The sequence below is a fragment of the Argentina silus genome (assembly GCF_951799395.1).
Source record: "Argentina silus genome assembly, chromosome: X".
NCBI classification, from domain to species: domain Eukaryota; kingdom Metazoa; phylum Chordata; class Actinopteri; order Argentiniformes; family Argentinidae; genus Argentina; species Argentina silus.
Window position 1 is genome coordinate 9,159,446 of NC_139653.1, and position 18,662 is coordinate 9,178,107.

General features: G+C 39.5%; 1 protein-coding gene across 1 annotated transcript; it reads right to left on the reverse strand.

Moving 5' to 3' along the window:
• Window positions 1–603: 603 nt before the first annotated feature.
• Window positions 604–12,945, reverse strand: acss1 (acyl-CoA synthetase short chain family member 1). Its single transcript, XM_083696370.1, has 14 exons — window positions 12,557–12,945; window positions 11,563–11,659; window positions 10,661–10,860; window positions 9,140–9,315; window positions 8,475–8,627; window positions 7,447–7,594; window positions 6,113–6,250; window positions 5,595–5,687; window positions 4,484–4,596; window positions 3,285–3,411; window positions 2,773–2,900; window positions 2,556–2,619; window positions 1,486–1,607; window positions 604–1,231 (listed from the first exon to the last, which is right to left on the reverse strand). The coding sequence occupies exons 1-14, from the start codon at window positions 12,903–12,905 to the stop codon at window positions 1,046–1,048; spliced, it is 2,094 nt and encodes a 697-aa protein (XP_083552496.1). The 5' UTR covers window positions 12,906–12,945; the 3' UTR covers window positions 604–1,045.
• Between the last annotated feature and the right edge of the window lie 5,717 nt (window positions 12,946–18,662).

Genomic DNA, 18,662 nt, shown 5'->3' on the forward strand with positions numbered 1-18,662 from the left:
ACAATTGTTTTACGACAGTATACTGTTGTCGATTGACGTTCCACAGTCGTCACACCCCTCTACTGGAACTCGTGTGTCGAAAGCGGCCAACGGCTTCAAATTTCCGGGGTTTGAAAGCTTCCGGGGTGCGTCTGCCTTTTCTGTGCGCAAGCAACACATGGACTGCTTACATCACCAACTGGGCTGGAATGAGACTTATTATTTGGACTTTACTGCAGAGATTATATAATAAACTATCTCTCTGGCATCTAGAGAGATAGTTTATTATAGTTTATCAATAACTGAACTTTCCAGTTTGCATAATTGCACTGCTACATTTGCACAGTTTTATTATTATTTTATTATACAGTTTTATTATTATTATTGCTGCTATTTTATTTTATGCCTTAAATTTTGCTGTCTTGTACATTTGTTTAGTATATATTGTATATTCTTTAGTATTGTATATTTTACATTGGTTGGCATTCTGCGGACAGCAAAGCAAGAATTTCGTTGTACAGTGAAACATGTTTTCTGCTGTGCATATGATAATAAACACTTTGAATCTTGAATCTAGGGCTTAATTATTAAGAGTGTAAATCATCACATGAACAAGCAGGGAAATATGTTTGTACTTTCTTTATTTTCGCAAGAATTTCCAAAGTAAAGATACAAGAAAAATAATTCTAAAATGATTTGAATATGCCATTGATACAATAAAGATGTATGACAAAACGACTTTATTCCCATTTCATTGAAACCATTTTCATTTCATATTTTCAAGCATTACGCTTTTTATATTGATAAAACCAACACTGAACACATAAAACACCTTATGTCAAGACCTTATGGCACATTTAGCAAATACTAGTTCAACATTATATTCCCATCATGACTGATATCTTATTATCTTAACACTTCATGAATCATGACTTTAATACTATTGTGTGTCTGACTTAGTACTGCATGGGTGAATGGCTTATCAGAAAAGAGTGTGTGAGTGAATGCAACTCAATTGACCAGTGCTCACACAGCAGTGCAGGAAGAGCTTGAGCAGGGATGTATTTCATCCCTGTTTTTTCTTCACCTTCAGGCTCTTATACTGAGTATGAGCCTGGATGATCTCTTTGACAACAGAGGGGTCATCCAGGGTGGACACATCACCCAGGTCTCCTGTCTGTTCCATAGCAACCTTTCGCAGGATACGCCTCATGATCTTCCCTGAGCGTGTCTTAGGAAGTCTCTTCACTACCTGGAAGAGGACAAACGAGAGATAAAGACAGATGAGGAAAGAACTGCATAAGCAACATGAACATGGATGGGCATATCTTTAATAACATCCTGTTGGTTAAAAACTGATGTCATTGGCATGAAGGGGCTGATTTTTGATAACAGCATTCTCCCATAATGCCTATATTTCAATCACAGCATTCTCCCATACTGTCTATATTTCAATCACAGGAATGCACAGTGTGGTGGACAACTCAATCAGTATCATGTGCTCACCAGGAAATGGTCAGGGACAGCATACTTTGCTATCTTAGTGGCCACCAGGCCTCGCAGCTCTTCAACAACTGCCTTTTGATTTAGAGAATAGTCTTCTTTTAAAACCACAAAGGCAAACGGGACTGTTGGACAGGAAAACAAAAAAATGGGTTGAATGACAGTAATTGATGTCTAGAAATGTGTGTCAATGATGCTGCTACTGAATGAGACTTGGGGGAAGGGTAGGCCAGCTGATAAAGATGTCTTCATATTAATTAATTAATTAATTAATTAATTAATTAATTAATATTGCAGTGTTCCTGTGTGGCTCAGTTTGTAGAACATGGCAACTCTTAGATTGATTGTGGGTTTGATTCCCGCTGGGATCATATAAAAAATGTTTTCTGTTAGTTGCTTTGGCTAAAAGCATCTGCTCGATGGCATATTAGTTCCTTGTATAACCACAAGGTGGTGGTGTGTGACAAGACCTTGGCAGGAACACACTTCTCTAGGTCATATAAGCATTGCTGAATCAAAGCCAAGGACAAGCAGTACTATTCCACTATCTTCAATTCAGAAACAATTGTACCGCTGTCCACTTGAGATGGTTGATTATTAACCTCAGTAACAAACAGCACAGAGAGTGTCGGTTATTGGCTCTGGTTTACAGAAGGTGGCATGACGTTGGTATTGACACAATGAGAGCTTGATTATTGTTCCATGGGAGGAGTCCAGTGGATCGGGGACTGTGAAATTAAGAGTCTGTAAGGTTCATGATAACCGACAGGACTGAAACAGATAGATAAGCTAGAATGAGTAGAGTGTACATGATGATGGCTGAAGTGAGGACTGATAGTCAGCAGGCTACTGAGGGCAGCTGACTCACCGCTAAGAAGCAGCCTGGTCTCATCCTCCTATGACTTTGTATTATCAGGTCAATTTGTTTTGTTGAAATTGTCATCATGTTCGATGACGCCATAAAACATTTCCGGAAACACCATATTTCATTACCCACTAACCATATGTTTGCCATGTGTGAGAGGGCTGGGTGGGATGGTGGTTTTGTATAATGTGAGCATTTTCACTCTTACCCTCTCCTTTGATATCATGAGAGATGCCAACCACAGCAGTCTCAGGAACTCCTGGGTGTTCGTCCTAGAAGATGGGAGACCAAACCGCAAACATTAAACATTTTAAACCTATTAAACATTGCATATAGATAATCATGATGTAGATTTTATTAATCAATCAGACTGAACATACATCCAGTCATACACAGAAGTGTGGGTTATGCAGGTGTGTGCTTACAAGGGCATCCTCAATCTCAGCAGTACCCAACCGATGGCCACTAATGTTCATGACATCATCCATACGACCAGTTATCTGATAGTAACCTTCTTTGGACCGGTACGCTCCATCCCCAGTGAAGTAATGACCTGGAATTAAAATAAAGCCAAAGACCTTGGGTAATAAACTGACATACAATAAACAACATTGTTTGAGATGTCAATCAAATATAGCAGTGCAATTTGTTAACACAATTGTAGATTGACATAGGCTGATGGCATTGACATAGGTTTAAAACCTGTTTTCATCAATGTACAGTATGAACGACCGAGGTGTGATTCAATCCAGGTCTTTAGCTTGGAAGCCAAACTCACTAAGCTAAAACCAAGGCATTAGCTTGGGTAGCCAATGCATGTCTTCAGGTCACAGGCTCATCACACAAGTTTGGTCACTGAATCACCTCCATTACATGTGCGATTTTATTATAAGTTCTATTGGCTAGTATGTATTATAAACTTAAAAGAGAAGCACACCAGGGTATGGTTTGAAATATGCATCCACAAATCTCTTGTTGTCTCCGAAGATGGTCCTGGCCATTCCTGGCCATGGCTGCTTGATACATAAAGCTCCGCTGGCATTGTTCCCTGAAATTGGCTGCCCCTTTGAGAGAGAAGAGCACAAACAATATAGCCATTCATAAGGTCTATTCTCTCTCTAATTTGAATAAATAGGAAGTGATTAAATTAATTGAAATAACCATTAAGAGTGCATGTCAAAAAAAAAAAATGAAACCGTAAGTTTCGGAACATATCATAACTTGTTTGCATATGAAATAAAACATCTACATTACACCACAGGATAACACAGAACATAACAGCAACTGACACCACAGGATAACACAGAACATAACAGCAACTGACACCACAGGATAACACAGAACATAACAGCAACTGACACCACAGGATAACACAGAACATAACAGCAACTGACACCACAGGATAACACAGAACATAACAGCAACTGCAATAGAAACCAAGGGAATGCTGGTCATACTTTAGCTCACTTGCAGCTTGACAGAAATTGGTAAAAGAGAAAGAAAGGGGGCAATAGCGGAAGCCAAGTTGCGAGGCCATGTTTCCAACAAAGGCCTGTAAATCTGTTAACCAAGACACATCAACATATGCTGGCCATTTTAATTGCAATGTGAGATAAGTAATACGGGTGTGATCCATCTATTAGGGGGTCAAGTTAGGTCAAGCGGAGAGATTGGACTGAAAGCTAGATCTGCTCTAAAGACCTAGTCTAAAGGTGAATAGTGAACACTGAGAGTAGGTGGGAGGGGTGGGCATTGGGCAACAACAGTTAGGAAGATACACTTCCTCTTTTCAATCTTTAATAAGCATGTCATATTCTGAATATTACAAAAGACTGTTCAAGGATGCAGGGATTTTTCTTAAAAAGTTGGACATGATCCAGCTTGTTACAGTCTTTATGACTTCTGAGGAAAGAGAGTGCTATACCAGAGTTGGGTATTGAAGACATTACACAATGCCTTGTTCCACACACATGCAGTAGATCACAACCAACTAAGTTGTGCTGGACTATGATGATGGATAATTTTACCCCTTTCTGTGTAGTATATGGGAATGAAAATTCTCTTCATGTTCCATTAAAAATTAGCTTGAACCAGAAAAAGTAAATAAATAGTAAGTAGAAAATAAAGTAAAATCACCTTCTCCCCCATGAGAACAGGCTGGATGCCGAAGAAGGGCCTCATGGCCATGGCCGGGACAATCTCAGCACCCTCCTCAGCAGGCCGCGGGGCAATACACACACCCCCCGTCTCTGGGGACACGGGAGAGGGAGAGAGAGAGAGAGAAAGAAAGAGAGACAGGGAGGGAGGGAGGGTGGGAGGGAGGGAGGGGGGTGGAAGGGAGGGAGGGTGTGAGGGTGTGAGGGATGGATGGAGGGGGATGGAGGAATAAGAAGTGGAGGAATTGCATGAAGAAGGTTTAATAATAATGTAACCTCTGAAGTCAGCTCAGATTGTGAGCAGGTATCTTGACTGTGTGTGTGTGGGGGGGGGGTGTGTGGTGTGTGATGTGGTGTGTGTGTGTGTGTAATACAAATATACATAGGATAAGTGTTCAGCCTCAGCCTCTACTCTCCCCCTGATGTATGCTTATGAAGAAATCCTCAGAAAGTGATTTTCTACGAATTAGGTCACGACCCCCCCCCCCCACCTTCTTCTGCTAGTGGGCTGGGGAGTAGGGGGTAAGTGTGTTTGGGGAGTAGGGGGGTAAGTGTGTTTGGGGTGGGGTATTATTCTAATTCATTTTCAGTAGAGCTTGCAGATGTTCCTTGTGCTAATCGCAAATTAGGGTTAAGCCACTGATGAACAGAGTATCAGACAGATTTACTGGCCAGATCAACACTGAAACCACCACGACAAATCAAGATGAGCCTAAAACTGCTTTCTCTTCTTGCGTAGGAACATTAATAGCACTAACATCAGTTATCTTTCATTGGATGTTGAAAATAAGATAACATCATGCTTGTGTATGATTTTTCAGGTCAAGGCTGTCTCCTCCCTTTTCTCCTAATCTGAGCTGTTTAATATGCCTTTGATATACCACTGTTCCATGTGATAAAGTATGAAATGTCTAACAACTACTCATGCTACTGTAGTTATAGTTGTGTCTCTTAAAAAGTCTCTTAAAACAGAGGACATTTTTATATGAGCCTTTAAGACACAAACATCAAAGTTCACTTCAAACATACCGCAAAATCATTTTCTTAACCCAGATTGTTTTTTAGCAGCAGGGCTGAGTGAAGGGTTTTACCTGTCTGCCACCATGTGTCCACCAGGGGGCATCGTCCATCCCCCACCACATTGTAGAACCACTCCCAAGCCTCACGATTGATTGGTTCCCCCACTGCAGAAATATATTTTAAAAAAATTAAAAAAAGAATTTGATGGGGTGTGTCATCTATAAAATACTAACTGTCAAGGTAGGCCTATAAAACGCTTTGTTCTATTTTGATCTAATACTTTTTAGGACTATAAATTTGATGCTGATAGTGATAGTCTAGAAACCACAGGCTAATCGTTAATTAATGCCTTAACTTGCGCCATTAGAATCTAGCCAAGTTTCTGTGATATGCAAAGCCTGACTATAAAGTTACCCCCACATTGAGTTGGGAATGTTCCAGTTCAGAAATACATTTAATACACAAAGGACCAGGTTGAGATAAACTGTTCCAGCTGAATATGTAATAAGTTGCACTGTATGGTATGGTGAAAAACTGTTGGGTAAAAGTGTCAATGGACATATGTGTGTATGCTCATGCAGTCTCTCACCAGAACCCAGGGTCTTGAGGGAGGACCTGTCGTATTTCTTCACCCAGCTTTCCTCATACTTCAACAGCAGTCGAATGGCAGTGGGCGCGCCGTAGAACTGGTTAATGCCCAGACGCTGCACTGTCTCCCAGTATCGCCCTAAGGGTGCACATATTCATTACAAACTAGCACATGACTTGACACACATTTAATTTAGAATATTCACCCCTCCAGTGTGCTATTATTCATAAAATATTTTCATACTCTTATCAACTAGAAAGGGGCACATCGCCAAGAACAGGATATTTGTTATCATGCCAAGGCTAAGTGGGCAGTGAAGGCTGGTATGTCATTATATGAACAGATAAGGCTTTGTTACACTCCTTTTCTCTATAACCGTTGGTAGTAAACCAAGACTAAACTCATCACCAAGAGTTAATGAGTCACTCACATATCTAGTCATGGTGTTTTTATGTTCCACACCCTGCACACCCATTACAAAGTTTTCACTGTTCGAATATAATAACGATAATACATTCATATAGCACATTTCTAGAGCCAAAATGCACTTTAAACTGTTTCTTTTTTGTACTGGTTATAGCAAAGAAAACAGCAACACAGCTATACTTTCTCAAGATGAAGATCATGAAGCATGTTTGTGATAATACGTACAGTACCAGTCAAAAGTTTGGACACACCTTGCCAAGAGTGTGCAAAGCTGTCATCAAAGCAAAAGGTGTCTACTTTGAAGAATCTAAAATATAAACCATATTCTGGTTTGTTTAACACTTTTTTGTTTACTACATAATTCCATATGTGTTCCTTCATAGTTTTGATGTCTTCAATATTAATCTACAAGGTAGAAAATAATAAAAAATAAAGAAAAACCATTGAATGAGAAGGTGTGTCCAAACTTTTGACTGGTGCTGTATGCCTAAATTGTCTATGAATAATCAAACAAATAGAAACACAATCAATAATCATGTGGGTAGCTTCAAAATCAGACTGAGCTGTCAGTTTGACCCTTGCTGTTCAAAGACAATCATACATCTGTATTGCACCCACCCAGCTGATAACTTGTTAGCCATGTGCTATCTCTCTGTGGATAAGACCAGAATGACTCAAAGACCTCTGTTGAGGCAGCAGCGAATATCGTATCAACAAAAAAGGAAAACCTTTGAATTTTCTCCTCCCAAAATCTCCTACCTCATACTGCTGAATACCATAGAGGAGTCTTAAATGTGAATGAGTGTCACAAAGAGCTATAGACAAATGATTTCAAAGGATTTAAACCTGTAACCTGTTATTGTATACGTAACCGTCTCACACCCCTACTCTGTATTGTGGTGTCTCACCAGCATCTGGGTACGTAGGTGTGCTCTCAAAGAGCACAGTGGTGGCGCCATTACACAATGGCCCATATACCACGTAGCTGTGACCAGTCACCCAGCCGATGTCTGCCACACAGCCAAACACATCGCCAGCATGGTAGTCAAAGACATACTGCAAGGAAAAGAAAAACAGAGATCATTCATTAGCAATAATATGGTCAATTTCCAACTTTACAATTCTGTAAAGACAACTATATCATCAAGCAGATGATTGCACAAATCTCACTAATTTATTAAAGATATTTAAGCCCCTTTCAACTGTTTTTGTGTGTGTGTGTGATGCACAGGAGTTTATTTTCTTTAGCAGGCTTGTCTCCCACAACATGGCTGCCCATTGATAGTCCCCAGAGCAGAACTACCCAAAAGTCTGGCCAACGCTACAGGTCTCTCCCTGGCACTGTCCCAAGAGGCCCAGTCTGTTTCAGGGGGACACGCAGATAAAGCAGCTTTGTCTGTTATTTGAATCTAAACAAGCGATGTGCCAAAGAGAAACAGTGCGAGCAATTCCAAACGTCTGTTTTGGTCTGAGCTGGTAAGCTACTTTAGAAATTAGCAGCACATCTCGTGCAAATTAAGGGTCATGTTTTCATTTGATTATTATCACCAACATCATGTCAGCTTTGTGTCTGTCTGTCAATCACAACATGCACGCTCACCCCAGATAGAAAAACTGAGACAAAACAGCTGTTTCTGTTTGTCAAGCAAAAAGGCTAATTTTGACCCAGAATATGAATGGGCTTTACACTGGATTAATTGGTCTGAGCTATGCTTAACTATGAGGCAGAATAATTTCCATTGTTTAGACTGCACTGTCTGTAGTCCCCATTAAAACACAAAACACTGTACAGGGCTTTACACACTGCAGTACCTAGGCCGAAACATTTGTCTGAATGTAATAAATATTTAAAGAAACCTTATATCTCTTTTTTGAGTGCAGACCAGCTACACATGTTTGAAGAATAAACATCATAGTTTAAGCATAGAGGACAAACCTGATGAGTGAGTGCAGCATAAAGCAAATAACCAGCCTGAGTATGGACGATGCCCTTGGGCTTGCCTGTGCTGCCAGACGTGTAGAGCATGAAGAGCATCTCCTCACTACCCATAGGCTCTGGAGCACACTCTGGGGACTCCATGGCCATGGCCTGAGAAAGGTGAGAAGGGAGGGAGAGAGAGAGAGGAGAGAGAGAGAAAGAGAGAGAGAGAGAGAGAGAGAGAGGAGAGAGAGAGAGAGAGAGATAGAGAATGCAAGAATAATTGGAGATTAAAGACACAGATGACTCTGTATGGATGCACCTTGGGCATCTTGATATTTTAGAATACAGTATATGCTGTGTAATACCCTATATGTGGTAGGATAGCATGTTGAAGGTGTGCTACGTCATCATGCTTCCTGCACATTCATAGTAATGTTGGTAGGTCTATCTGTGTGGTCTCTTGATAGTGACACTGAAAGAAACCAGATCACAGACCCTGGCCCTCCACTCGCTTCCTTCTCAAAAAGCATTGGAGGAGAATATCTAAGAGGTGGAACCTAGATCTTCACCTCCAATGCGTTTTGAGTAGGAAGTGAGTGGAGGACAGGAGAGGACACAAGTAATCAAGCTCCTAACAATTGAGAAAGGGCCAATCAGTTCTAGGATTGTTCTAGGATTACCTCCTCCAATGGGATGTCCAGTTTGCCCATGGGAGTTGGGTTGCTGGTCCTATGGGCCACAAACACATGTTGGATGGAGGGGCAACTCTTCACTGCAGCGTCCACCGTAGGCTTCAGGTCTATCAGCCGGCCTCCTCTCACTCCTTGATTACACGTGATCACAGCTTTACAATGAGCTGTAGGGAGACGGAACACAACGTGTAAGAGATCTGAGACCTTGAAAACTCATCCATTAAATGGCCCATTGAGAATATGAAATATTGTTGGGGTCCAAAAAAAGGAGGAGACGAGTTTTAGGCAGTCAAATATTGGGGTTTTATTAAACAGAATCGATTCTGGAGTCAAACCCTTCTAAGACGCAGCCAGAAGGCATAACTAAGTATTTCAGAGAAGGACATGGGCTTTTATCTTTTTTCTTTGGTGCAGTCCGAAACCGTCTGTTCTTTTGGGTGATGGGCAATGAATCTACGACAGGGTAGGTGTATGTTTAGACGAAACAAGACCATGTTTGGAGAAACCATTTGGGGACTGACTCATGACCTAGAGGAGAGCCGACAACATCTAGGAATCAACAGAAATGCCCATAGGAGGCTCAGGCACAATCAGAGGGGTTAAAATGTATTCTTGACAGTATTCTCAGGAGCTGATGATCATTTAAATGTCAGTCTATTCCTTTACAGCGTAAACTATATATTTTATATGCAGGGTTAGTACAGTAGCAAACACTTGAGTAAAACAGGACAGTTACAACATTGCGTAAAACTGGAACTGGGTTAGTACAGTAGCAAACACTTGAGTAAAACAGGACAGTTACAACATTGCGTAAAACTGGAACTGGGAACTGGCAGGCACTGTCTATTGTATTACACCATAAAGGGAAATACAAGTTCACAAGTTAGAAAATGTACACAGCAGAAAATGACTCACTTGAAAATGCACATTGAGTATATGCCTTGTTCTGGAGCTGAAACCTTGGCAGACATTCTGTATGAGCCGTTAAAGGGTCATAGCCATCTGGGGCTATAACCTGTTAAACTATTATACAGTTATCCTGTGCCTTTAATCAGAAAACCTGAAAGGCTTAGGGCATTATTTCAGCTTTATATAATTACAGATAACAACCCCTGAAATCTCGATTTTAGCTTCAATGGCTGAAACCTTGGGCATCATTTCAGTTGTGCTGCAGGCACAACTGAAATGCCCATGTTTACCCTTGTGCAGTCAACTGCTCAAATGCCATGTTTTTGGTTCAGTGGCAGCAGCAATGTATACAAAACACAAGTGCCCTTGAAATGCATTATTGGGTTACCAATTGAACCATGAGATCTTGTGACATGCACAAACCAATAAGGTTGCTAACTCTAATAACTACAGGCTGACACAACCTTTGTTCTTGTGCAGTGTTTGCTGATATGATTTGACCCAACACTACTGTCAATAAGAGCTACGAATCTGAAGAAGAAACACAGTCAAATGGATCCATATATGAGCCACAGAAAGTCAAGGCCCAGGATGACTTACCATCCTGGATCCTCCCTGCCAGGGCTTCTGAGCTGAACCCAGCAAACACCACTGTGTGCACAGCACCAATACGGGCACACGCAAGCATGGCTGCCACCGCCAGGGGCGAGACGGGCATGTAGATGGCCACCCGGTCCCCTTTTTGGACCCCATGCCTCTTCAAGGTGTTCGCTAGGCGGCAGGTTGTCTCAAGAAGCTCCCTGTAGGACAGTTTCAGACAGAATGAACGACCCTACTTTCAGATGGTAAAAGAGTGCAGTATATGAGTTATTATTCAGTAACGTGAATTCCATTTTTGTGGTTATTTTATGTGAGTCTTTTTTGAGGGTATGATCTTTGGGTTGTCAGTTACTTGAAACACCAGTGCATGCAAGCGACTGTATCCCAGCTTTCGGTTTCATGTTCTTTGGCGAATGTTCAGAACAGCCCATCGCTTCCTGTTTACATTGTTATACAGAAAGTAGCTGTGCATGGAGATTTGGAAACCGTGTAACAGCCCACTAACAACACATTTCTTTGAAAAGTACACCACTTCCCAACCTCTGCTTTATGATTTAATGTTGTCTCAAAAATAAATTGAATGCCATGCTCATAATGTAAAGTGCAATGGCAGAAATATTACTGTTATGGTCTTGATACAATGTACACAAGGGAGCATTAATAATAACAAGAATACATTAATTCTGATTCAGAACATGTTTCTTTGCCTGTTCTTCTTTTGCAGCTGTAATAATTATTGGGGTATTATATTTATTCCTGAGCCTCTGTCAAAAGATGCATACACTTTACAGTTTAGGAAATTCAAAAAGCAATCTGTATCAAAACACTCCAAGTTAAGGAATGTGTGTTCGATAAGAAAAGAAAGATAAGAGGTAGGTCGGTGTAAGTGGACAAGCACCTACCTATATGTGACTTTCACCTCTGTCCCAGGTTCATCCCTCTCCCAGATGACAGCAACTCTGTCAGGATGTTTGGCAACATGTACATCCAGACAGTTCACTGCCAACCAAATGTATGAAGTTGTTTATTGCCCAATATACAGTTATTGGCCTCCCACCTACAGTTATTGGCCATTCAAATGTATAAATGCAAGTACATATTTACTGTAGTTGGTAACCCAATGGTAGCCTGACCCAGATCTAGGGGAGACTGGGGACAATTGTAACATTGATTTAAAAATATGTTTGCAATTAACTCTATTACTCAGAGACCATTCAACCTAAAGTTACATCTGTCTACTAATCATTCATACATTTGTAGGTCTCTAGAGAGGACTTTAGTATCACAGTATTGACCAAAAAGTCTCATGTTACATTTGACCATGTGAGCGGGGACAATTGTAACAGTAGGCAGGGGCAAATGTAACACCTTTAAAAAAACACCAAATAAACCCACTGACCACCAAACCAAATGTGGACAACAAAATACATGCTAAATGCAAAAATTCCATTAACACCTTTAATCAGTCTCTCCAGGATTTCACAATGTTTTTTAGTTTTTTTTAAATGTCTTAATTTCACTTAAAGCAATAAAACGTAATATATATATATATACTGTGTGGTATTTGGTCAAAATTGAAAGCCCTTTTTTGATTGGACCTTTTTATGCTGTAAAAGTGCGTGATTGGTTAAAATTGCAAGCTCTCGCAAAATACCCTAGGAATGGTTGATTTAGCGTTGAATTATGGAGCACAGAGGTGCAAAATCACATGTTACATTGGTCCCCGTTCTCCCCTACTGTACACACAAAAACAAGTAAAAGTCAACTTAATCCTAAACAGGAATCAAGATTGACCATGCACTTCGGGTCTCTATGCAGGAGGCATTGTACTGTTATGCAATTGGGTGTGCATGAAATAATGATAATAGCCTCCTGAATGTGGCTGGTAACTCTTACCAGAAACGTTCAACTGTCCCCCCAGAAACCAGTTGATTCTTCCGATTGTAATATCACAATCGCTCACTCGATCAAATGGTTTACTCCATGTCAGCCTCTCCTCAGCTATTGATCCCCAAAAAGTTTCTGGGTCTTGCACTGACAATTCGTACAACTCTTTGTATGATCGGCCAGCGAGATGTGAGCTCAAGTGTGTGTCCCTATCGCCGATGCTGGAGACGGCTCGCCTCTGACACTGAACAGGTTTCAGAGAGTTAACTAAGATGCTCTTTCGACAATTGCCATTCTTAAAAAATCCACTGCATCTTATGAGTACATGTATGACATTTCTGGTTTTATGTGCAGCCATATTCTGCTTCCTTGCTACCAGGACCACAGCCAGAGCCCGATCCTTGCCTTGTATATGTAATTTCCTCAGGTGGTACAGAAAGCAGAAAGGGTGGGAACAAGTTACAAAGTTATTACATAAAGGTCAGTCACAGCCACATGACAAGTTGGACGCTCAGTAGGCTGTCACTGAGGTGTATGAGCTGCCAACAGTAAGAGTTGCTGGGGTGCATCAATTATTATTTGATCTATACAATTTTAGGCCTACTGGAACAATCGACAGTTTTTTGTATCGACTACAGTGATAGCTTAATTAGAACAAAATGATTAGATTGTGACCAAACTTCAATAGAAAATATAGCCTACTACAGCTGCTATAATGGTTTAATAGATAATTATAATAATAATACGATGTCAGATCGAATAATTGGAGGTGAAGTAATTAATTTCCTACAGGCTGCCTAGGAATCAATATTTATCTTCAGGAGCCCGCTTCTTTTGGATGCAACCCCCTTAAAGGAACTTTATACATATAATTTTCCTTGAATTGTGTACATACAGGTGTATATTTTATGTAGGCCAATTGGCTACATCTATTCCTTAGCTGCCACTCTATGAACATCGAACCATGTTCTCAAATTTAGGAATGGTGCTGCCCCCTAGAGGACCATAAGGAAGGGTGAAATTGTATTCAAATGTAATCCTGAATGAAATGTCAATCCCTTCTTCTGGATTAGTGATAAACAAATGCCAATATAACTAATACATCCTTGGCAAACACACCATCACACACTTTACCCAATAACAAATACTGTACAATAAATTCCTAGCTCCTTTATTTCCAGTATAAGACTAATCCCCTAAAACATGACATTTTATTGGGTTATCAAGGGCCACATTTTGCACTCTGATCATGGTCATTTTACTAATTATGACATTAGTTTGCCCCTTTGGCTGCATGGGCTTCTCTATAACCCATAGATCTCAACATTTCACAAGTATGTGTCACTCATTTGTAATCTAAAATGTTTTTGTAAATTCAAATGCAATGACAATCACTGGGGAAAACAGGGATTGTCATATGGCATCAACAAGCATTCTTTGGCTTTGCATGGATATGCTATATGAATAACAATTCTAATAAGTGGTTTTAGTTGTAGGCAAAAACAAAACAAAACTCTAGACCGAAACAAATTCCTCATCAACACACTCTGAAGATGAGCTATAAGACAATTACTTATTTATAAATGACAAATGATCATAGGTGTTTTCAAAAACATGACAAAGGGGACATGACATATGAAGTTCACGAAGTAAAACATACCATCGACAGGGCTCCTGCCTGCTTGTCAGAATAACAACCAATATTACCATTAAATCCTGTTATTCATAAACTGGGTTATTTAACATTATTTTTCATTAACAGACAATTCCAACAAAAGGCCAGCTTATTTGCTCCACTATCTCTAATGCTCTAAAGTAGTACCATCGTGTAATTGTCTTTTTGGTTGGGGGAGGGGATGGAAAGGTATGAAAGTGGCTCATGAATTTGTGAGATGAATTCTGATTGATGACATTTTAATACATTTAATACCCCTCATTCTTAAAAATGCCTCTCAATGAGGTGTCTCTAATCTCTTTTTGTTTTGTTTTTTATTGTCTGTTTGTTCAATCCCAGAGAAAAGCAATCACTCATACAATGTGGCCCATGATTGGTTCACTGAGCATTATCCTGAAGCGCATTGGACGTAACCATCAATATCCTAAAACAAACACCATGGTAATCATAATAAATAATTCTATCCTAGATTCACCAAATTTACAAATCTGTGTTTAGCAGTGTAATAAGATAACTTGATGCAATGGTCTACATTGTTTTTGTTATGATGTGTAAGACATTGACAACACTGTGGAGATAATGAAATGACTTCATGCAGCTGAATTTGAATACATATATCAAATTGGTACAGTGGTACAGTGTTATTACAAGACAGGCCTACAAGAGAACCTTGTTTTTATATTTAAGAAAAGGTTTGATAGATAGATAGATAATTTATCTAATGAAATAGATTATTATTATTATTAGAGTTACTATTACTAGCATACTGTACATGTTGTTGTTATTGTTATCATGGGATTTAATATTACACAGTGAATAAACCATCGGTGTGTTCAAACCAACATACAATTTCATTTTGAAATGTACCAATCGCTGTACAAAACATTGTAATCTCAAAACAATATCAGATTAAAGGCAGTGGGGCATTAGATTATAATGTGAAAAAAAGGGCAGGGGCAGAAGAGCAATTATATGATTTGTGAACCATTAAATGGGAATTATATGTGATTATGCTAGGGGTTTTAAAGATTAACCTAGGTTTTTAACCTAGACGTTAAAAACACGACTAGATATTAATGTGAATCTTAAGAACCATAAACCAAATGGAGCAATGGTCATGGTGTTTTTGTGTATTGAGTAACCACTTAAGCCATAACAATGAGGCTTAGGCAAAGCAATGTGTCTAATGGTTGGAGAGACATGTCAACAACTGGGAGGTTTGTTATGAGGAAACAACAAAGGTAGACAATTAATGGAGGTATGTATAAAATAGAAATTCAAATACACTCTAATCCCTCTAAAATACACTCTAATGATTCTAGATATATTTTCATGTAACAATTCCTGTTATAAATAATGAATATAAATACATATTCAAATATGTATTTATAAGTATAGTAGCATACATATTCTCAAATAAGTACAAATTAAAAGGAATTTACTTAATAATTCATATCACTGCATTAGATTGCATTAGATGACAAAATAAACATTCTATATTGACTACAATGTGTATCTGCATTTTCACTGTGCATTATATCTTGCACACTCCTCTGTGAAGCAAGAAAAGCTACTCAACCTATGGTCCTGTAGGTTCTCTTAACACCCTCTCACCTGGGTGAGCTGTCCTTCTCTTCTGTTTTAGGTGAATGTAGTGATGAGACTTGAAGAAAATATTCTGACGGAATCTCTTCCCACATGTAGAGCATCTGAAGGGCATTTTACCTGTGTGAATACTACTGTGCTTGTAGATAGCCTTTATATCCTTTCTTTCTATCTATAGCTCTTTCCACAGGTGGCATATTTGTATAGTCTTCATCTTTGTGGACCATCTGGATCGCAGCTCAATGGTATTCTTTGCCCATGAACCTTGAGATCATCCTGGGAAGAAAAATGCAGTTCCTTCACATTGCTTGTCGTCATGCTTGTCGTCATGCTTGTCGTCATGCTTGTTGTCATGCTTGTCGTCATGCTTGTCGTCATGCCTCTTCTTGTATAGCACTGTACAGTGGTGGTGTTGTCTTCCTGTCTTGTGTCTGAGTTTGAGGGAGATTTACATTCTTGGCATTTAGCAGACGCCTTTATCCAAAGTGACTTACAACAAATACATTTGTTTGAATCATCTATCAATCAGTCATCATAAGATAAAGTAATCAATGCTTTTTCTTTTTTCTTTTTAATTAACAGGAGAGAAACTTGTACAGGGGGGTAGTGGGGGTGAAGAGGTCATTAGGAGGGACCGTTAAGATGTAGCCTGAAGTGATGGGTCTTCAATCTACAGCGGAAGATTGGTAGTGACTCTGCAGTCATGACTGCAGTGGGAAGCTCATTCCACCAGCGGGGTGCCAGGACAGTGAAAAGAGATGAGAAGTGTCCAGGTTGTCAAGGCTTTAAGCAGGGTGAGCTGAGATGTTGGACCCTTTTCATTGTGCTGAGGTTAGGGTTAGGGTTAGGGCTAGGGCTAGGGCTAGGGCTAGGGTTAGGGTTAGGGTTAGGGTTAGGGCTAGGTTTAGGGTTGGGGCTAGGGTTAGGGCTAGGCTTAGGGTTACTTTATATGGATGCCCTCCTCCACAGGAACTGGGTTTAGGACCCTCTGTCAGGGTTAGGGTTAGGGTTCAATATAATTGAATTGAAATTGACAAGTGAAAATTACCCCTTACCCATAAACTGCTAGGCACACCTGCAAATGATCACCATTTGTAAAATCAATTGTGGGAAAACAACTTTCTTTGTGGAATCAATCTAGTTTCTTCTCCTTCCTTATAGTGGTGGCTCAGTCAGGAGGAATGCAGAGGAACGTGTGTTCTGTTTGTTATGTTTATGTGTGTAGTAGGTTATAATTGTTATTATAGTTATAATAACATGAAAACAAATGCTGATCGATGGCAAGCAAGTTTCCAACTTCCTCCACTTAGAATCCTCAACCTACCCTCCATCAACTAACTTCTTCACGTCTTCTTTAGTGCCCTCATCAAGAAGCCCCATTATCTTGTCTGTAACCTCTCCATGAGTAAATACAGTGTCTTCTGAGAGACAAATAAAAGAACTATGCTATCACATTCATTTGAAAATGTACACCCACTCAACACACACTTTACCATAACCATATAAGGCAGTTGAATGTTTGCTACAATAATATCATTTATATAATATATGCCATTTTGCAGACGCTTAAAGCGACTTACAGTACAATGAGTGCATACATAGTTTGTAAATATGGTAATTGAACATTTGCTAAACAACCTTATATACTCTTCAGCCCTGTCAAAGGCTACTTGGCTGGCATTCAGCTTAAACAACATTTGTACATGTCAAAATGTTCCTCACTTTTGGAACCCCAAGTCTACACATTCCTGTCCCATTCCACCCCTATGTTGTCCTTATTGTTGTATGAAAATATCGGTGGACTATGTGCCGATACAGATATATCAGAATATTGGCAGATAATATCGATAAAATAATTTATTTGGAAAGGGCCACCATGGTCTGTTGTTGATCAACACCAGGACTTCAAATGGGTGTTGGGATGTTTTTGTTGCATTTAAATGCATTGTGAAATATTTGCTCTACTTCCCCTCGGCTGATTGGCATGTTTTACCGCATGACCACTTAACGAGTACAGTGTCACACCTATGTAAGTTTCTCATCTTATTTTGTATTATTGAGCAGCCTACTACAACCCAAACTATATCTTCTTTTATTCAGCTGTAACAACCATGATATGTTTAACTCACAAAGACCAAGCTCACTCTTCTCATATGCTATCACAGGCTCAGTGAAAGGATCAACTATTCCCAAATGGTTATATGATGTATTTTGTGATATTTCCTAGATAATGGGGGTGGCTGATCTTACCCACTGACTCGACTCACATTCTTCTGACAGTGTAGGGATACGGTAGACCAATGCTTAAGCCTCAACTGTTATGACCCGTCTGCCTAAATTATCAGCAATACATAGGCCTATAGCATGGCAAGCCTATTCAACTTAAACTATACCAATGACAGATCAGTGTAAGATACCCCACCTGATTGATTTCCCACTTACCTTAAATAAGACAACTTGAAATTAATCAATGAAAAAGGCATCAAATCCGAAAAAATAATTCGTTTTATTTATCCAGTTGTAGTTTTGCTGATATTTTTGTTATTACAGTGTTTGAAATTGACCTTTGAATCACTTCAAAACCAAACACAACTAAAGTGCTTTGTTATTGTGCTCCTTGAATACGATATTTAATGCACATGGTTAAGAATGTCTGGAGTGATGTTGCACTCATGTGTTTCCGCAGTAATTTACCTTTAGTCTGAAATAGGCAACCTGTAATTTGTTTTAAAAATGATGAATGACGTTTTCTCTGCATGGTTCATTCCCATGTTTCTTAAAATTAATTCAACAACACACACATTAAACAAAAGTATACAACGAACATTAAATAGT